We start from the raw sequence: 6,016 nt of genomic DNA on the forward strand, positions 1-6,016 counted from the left end.
GACACATTTGCTTTTCTAAACAGTGTAGGAGAAAATAGTAGATTTCACATTTCCTCTCCAGCATCCTCACCAATCACATGAAACATCAGTAAATATTATTTACTGTAAAACCATTTTTCCATTTTTCCAAGATTGCCAAATAAATTGTGCAGGAGCTTTTGAGCATATACAGAGGAAGGTACAGAATGTCTTTACTGAGAACAGAGTATAGGAAAGATTCAGTTTGAGCTTTTTAGTTCATAGGAGCACAGATATTTTCAGTGTGATGACTTAAACTGAAGTCAACTGAAACTGAGAAATGGACCCAATTTGTCTAAAAAGTAGAGCTGCTGATAAAAAGATTTTTGCCAGGTTTTGTTGTACATGTCTCGTTGATGTGTCTGTTCTGGCGCTATGCCTGGCATTCTGAAGATCAACTTGCATCCAGGCTAAACTTGCTCAGTCACTTCTATTGAACAGGACTGTAATACTAATAGGGCTGTCGCTGAAAGCTGCAATAGCCTTTTTGTCCAAAGCAGAAATCCCTGCAGGTCCTGCCACTGTAAATCATATCTGCTCCATGAGAGTGTTTCTGTGCAGGGACTGTTAACCTTGGTGTGAATAAGCTGCTGAATGTGAGATATCTCACCATGTAGTGACTAAAGGCCAATGTATGCACACAGCCTATAATAAGTTTGATGTGAGAAACGTTCTGTTCTCACTTGTTATCGCTGACTGCCATTAGCACATGTAAGCTGCTAAGAGCAACTTAATGCAAAAGCAGGTTAAAAGACAGGTTGGATTGATTGAGAGTTGTGCATAACATAGTCTGACATGAATAGAAAGATTTATTTATATAAACATAGTTCACACAGATTATACGTATGGATGTGTATTGTTACTGTATATGTTCCTCAGCCTGTGCTCCGCTGCTGCCATTTATAATCTTTTCCACAGGGGACATCATGGAAAAATGATAAAACACTTCAACCCTGTCAAAGTTTCTGATTCCATTTTCATTTCACATGCATTAAGACTTTACATGGTCTTTTATCAGTTTGTGAACTTTGGGCATTTTAAACTCATTCCATGTTCAACTGGGATTAACATGTCCTAATACCCTTGAAAACTGCAAGGCCTTGAATGAACTTTAACAATGTAGAATATTCAACTACTCTAATTGATATTTGAGAGATCTAAAAAAATTTAAAAAATCTGATAATACTCTATAACAGCCAATATTATTTTGTCTTTTTCACATAAACACAAATTAATGACCTCAAATATATGTTTGTCATTTATGTACTGGCGTTTCTTATTACTTATAGGCAAATAAGCTAATATCAGCCAGTCTAGCTGTATTTATTTTGTACTCTTTTATTCCTTTCAGGCAGAGCCAACCAACTAGGGGCCCCGGGGCTGTGGGCCCAAGGTGAACCTCCCTCCAGTTTCTCCCAATCTGTCTATTGTGTATGTATTAGTAAGTGACCAGTAATCAGTCTGTGGTAACCTGATTAAGCAGTTTCATTTTACATAAAAAAGGCCTTAAAACTAGATTTACCTTGGGCCCCTCTACAAGCCAGAGCTCAAGTCTCAGGTAATAAGTCCAAGTCTCAGGTAATGAGCTCCAGGTACTTGACAGGTGTGGGAAACAATCAGGAGTCAAAAATGCTTTTGCACTCTGAAAGATGTCTCGGAAATCCCCCTCTTTTTAAAAAAAATTAAATTACATGGTTGAGCACAAAGACAGACGTTTTGCTTCTTCAGAGTGAACAAACCATATTGCACCTCAGGGATTTCTACCTACTCACTGAGACCAATGCAGGTGGTAATAACACAGCTGTTGCCTCAAGGCTCCATATGATTGCAATTCACATTGGGATATATGTAGTAGTATTAGCAGAAAGGACTGTAGCTACTATTTAGGACACTGAGGTCATGTCTTCTGTATAGTTTTCTGTGAATTTGGAGGTTTCAGTATTTTACTGGCTTCTGCTTGTTACCTCTTATTACAGGTTATGGTCTTGCTGAGTTTTGAGAAATTCAGTGAAAGAACTATTCATCCTTCTCAGATTGTTTCATTTGAAAGAGGAAATATTCACTATTTCACAGGAAAAAAACAAAGCAATTAGAAAAAATAAACCTAATTTTGTGTGATAAACCTTTTACTTTCTTATTTCTTTACTCACCTCATGACCCTTCAGCCTTTTTCTTGGGACCCATTGGAAGGACACAACCCCTAGGTTGGGAACCAATGTCTTAAAGCATCAAAATTGATCCCTTTGAAAGCAACCATTCTTCACAACGAGTGCCTTCATTTTTTATAACTGAATATGTTTTACTGCAAATATGTGACATGTGATTGCAGGGATTTCAGTTCTGATGGATTTTTTTCAATTTCATGTCTTTTACTTCTTCTAACTAAGCAAAGAATCCTCAATATCAATCAAAATCTTTTAGAAAGTGTTGTTATCAGTATGACCAGGTGGGGGCAGCATTGCTCCACAGCATTTTAAGGCCCTCTCTGTTTTGCTGTGGCCCTTATCTGGGACAGGGTGACATTAAGGGAAGCAGTTAAAGGTTAAATACTTTTCTCAAGGGTGCTCCACACAGTCCCTCACCATACGGTAAAATCCTCACACAAGAAGCTGCAACCTGCAGCTCATAGATCGCCATTTTACAACGCCACAACAGCCGGACTGCTGCAATTCAGCTTTAGGGCTGTACTGTATGCTAATCACCTGGCTCAGACTCATCTGTAATTATTTTTGCGATGTTGAATGGAGAAAGATGTGATGTTTTTTGGGGGGGAGGATTAAGGAATTTTAAGGCTTAGAGACATAGCATGCCTGTTCATTTCTCAGCGTAGTTCCTCTGGTGAACCACCGCCTCAACAATATTCCATGCTCACCGCAGTGTAACAGAACCTCCTCAGCTATCACAACACTGCTAATTAAAAAGAGATATTAAATGCACAGGATCTCATAGTCTTCAGATCTACAGTCAGTATGAATGAACCACAGAGAAACATCTCCCATGTGTTTAATCTCATGTTGTGAGGATAAAAATGTTAAACTGCACTTCAAATGGTTTTACAGATTCAGCCAGCAGAATGTTTCTGTCAGCATCCACATTCTTGTAATGTTGCACAAGATAGACGATTCTGCAAAAATGTATTTCCGCAGCTTCAGTCAGTTAAAAATATGGGTTAGTGTTTACAGTCTGCAAACAGTTACAATGCAGTGCTTTTAGAGACACGATTCAGACTCTCAAGATCTCATTGATGCGTGGGTGTATTAAAAAGCACAGATTGGACAGGTGTTCCAAGGACGCTGCATATGCTGAAAGAGTTTTTTAATTCTTCACATTGATAAGCTCATTGCACAAGCTTATTATAGGGCGTGTCCACCACAGGAACTTTCCCAGGGGGGTCAAGAAGATTTGGAGGACCTCAGGAACTTTATGTGTTTCAAATAGAGAAATCAGGGATTAAACTTTGTTCCACTCCAATAATTCCAGGTGGCAAAAAAGTTTCTTCCCCAGGGGTTCAGGAAGTATCGGGGCAGAGCTTGCAAAGTGTCATTCAGTCACTCATGAAATAAGGAAAAACTGGGTGATTCTAGTATCAATATTTGGATGAGGGGGGGACATTTCTTTTACTTTTTATTTATGTAAAAAAAAAAGTTATGCTTTGCTGCTGGGCTTCCTAATCAGTTTTTAAAAAAACAGCAAGGAACGAGAGAGAGTGGTGATGACAGAACAAAGGAATGAAACTTTACATACCTGTAGTTTTATTGCAGTTACCCAGTAAAACAGAAATACTGTAAATAACCAGCAAACAGCAAGTCATCCACTGAAGTTTTACCTCTGCATGTATTTTTTGCATCCACTCATTCCATCCACTGAAACATCAGTCACAACCACAACATAGAGCAACATGACTCTGCATTGTCTTGTGACAATTGAGCTTCAATGGCAGCTTATGTTTTTAATCTGTCTAAGTTTTTGAAGGTTTTAATCGTTTTTTATTGCCAGTGAGTGAATGGGCTGACTGCCTGGGAGTGAGAGATGCTTTGCTGAAACACGGTGCAAAACGCAATTTAAGAGATCTTTTATGTAATTATGAGAAGTGTGAGCGAGAAAACAGACATCACCTGCAATAGCCTCATGCCACAAGCATGTGAGCACCAGGATGTTGACTACAGCTTATGTAATGGCCACAGATGTCACTAATGAGAGGGAATTTCTGATTCCTACATATAGAGCCATTACATGTAATTTGCCTAATCTTCATGGATCTTCAGATGTTATAGAAATACAAACAGGAATGCCCAAAAGGACCTTTTAGTTTCTAGTTTACTTCCTGAACTTAGTTTCAGTGGTTTCAAATTTCCTGATGTACAATAGGTGGAGATTTAACTCTGCACCACCCAAGCGCCTAAGATCTCTTTAAAAATACCCAAGAGATAAAAGACAAACATACTTATACTAAATTGTGATAATTTTTAAACATCTTGTGTGAAACTCATTAATATGAATGTAAGTGTGCAAATTTAAAACTAACACCCACAGTGACAGACAGAGCACATTTTTGGAGAGGAAATCACCTATAAATATCAAGTATTTACTGGAAATAACTTTAAGACAGATGCAGTGGGACTTTTTTTAAAATTTCCCAGGGTGGCTGGGACAAGAGTGTTAACTTTCATACTTTGTGGGAAATGGGTGTTGGGGGTGGAGCAGCTCGTTATTCTGGTCTTGTTACTGAGGCAGCATCAAGGCTGTGCAACCATACTTAGTGATACCAGCTGTTGGGCCTACAAGCAGGCGACGTTCACTCACTCCCTCTCTCTCTCTCTGTGTCTGCCTCTCCCTCAGATGTTCCTATTAAGGAAGAGAAAAAAAACCCTGACAGCAGGAGCAGCCAACCTTTCTTCTGCTTTAAACCATGGGTGTCACTTGGGTTTGGTGAATGGTATGCACTTACCTAACCTTACCATGAGCAAGCTGAAATTTGAACTTTTCATTGTTATAATGGAGAGAGCAAAGACAGAGCTGACATGACTCGGGAACTCGTTAGAAGCCATATGTAGAAAAATAATAGTAATATCAGAAGAGAATTCAACACCAATGTCCCCTTTAAAATGACAAGGCAGGTCTAATAATTTATCACTCTGACCCAATATCACATCCTGTCAGCCATCACTCATCCCTTACAGCCAGAGATGCAGTTCATATGTGCTGTTTGGACATTTTAAAGGAAAATGTGACAAGATGCAGGGACTATATGAGTTTAAAGAGCTGAAATGCAAATAGATATACAATACCAGTCAAAGGTTTGGACACACTTTCTCAGAAGTGCGTGTAACATATAACATCTACCTTTGTAACCAGTGGCCAGGGCTAGCTAATGATATTATTCTTCCTCATTCTATCAGTGACATGCATTGTGTCTAAACCAAATACCCTAAGTTAAATTTTGGAATTACTTTAGAACTTAATTTTAAAATTTGTTTGATATTGAATATACAACTACGATGCAATCCAACCTACCATTTAACATGATTTCCCACACAGCATTTATTTGTAGATAATCTCAAATGTTTCCCCATTCAAATAACTAGTCCGGTGCCCGTTCAAAATGTGCCTGTTTGGAACAGGCTAATTGCTTATTATTTCTCAAGAACCACACATATATATGTGTCAATTGACAATCAAATCAATTAAAACAAGAAGGATTCAATGAATTCAATGGTTTTAATCCAGACCGAGACTTCCCCAGTGAGACTTTCTTGTCTTTTTTAAGGTTAGCACACAATCCCAATCTCTGGCAATAGGCCCTTTTCACATTCTGTTTCTAAATGCTTTTGCATTGAGAAACTGGTGCATTACAACTTCCTGTTGCCAGCTATGGCCTTCACTGAATCGCTCTAAGTTGTTCCATTATATATCTAGTACTAATAACCATTACATTTTTTTCTTTTTGTTGGATTGCTTTGTCAATAGCTTGCAAAAAGAAACTTGCCGCAGGAAGTTT

At 38.4% G+C, this 6,016-nt stretch overlaps 1 protein-coding gene across 1 annotated transcript in view; it reads left to right on the forward strand.

Annotated features, from left to right (window-relative positions):
- Positions 1-2,140, forward strand: part of klhl20 (kelch-like family member 20) — a 37,682-nt gene extending 35,542 nt beyond the window's left edge. The window contains exon 14 of the mRNA XM_067604959.1: positions 1,370-2,140. Coding sequence (XP_067461060.1) covers positions 1,370-1,415 — 46 coding nt within the window. The 3' untranslated portion in view covers positions 1,416-2,140. The remainder of the gene's footprint in view (positions 1-1,369) is intronic.
- Positions 2,141-6,016: the final 3,876 nt, after the last annotated feature.

This window comes from Thunnus thynnus, chromosome 12 (genome assembly GCF_963924715.1).
Source record: "Thunnus thynnus chromosome 12, fThuThy2.1, whole genome shotgun sequence".
Classification (NCBI taxonomy): domain Eukaryota; kingdom Metazoa; phylum Chordata; class Actinopteri; order Scombriformes; family Scombridae; genus Thunnus; species Thunnus thynnus.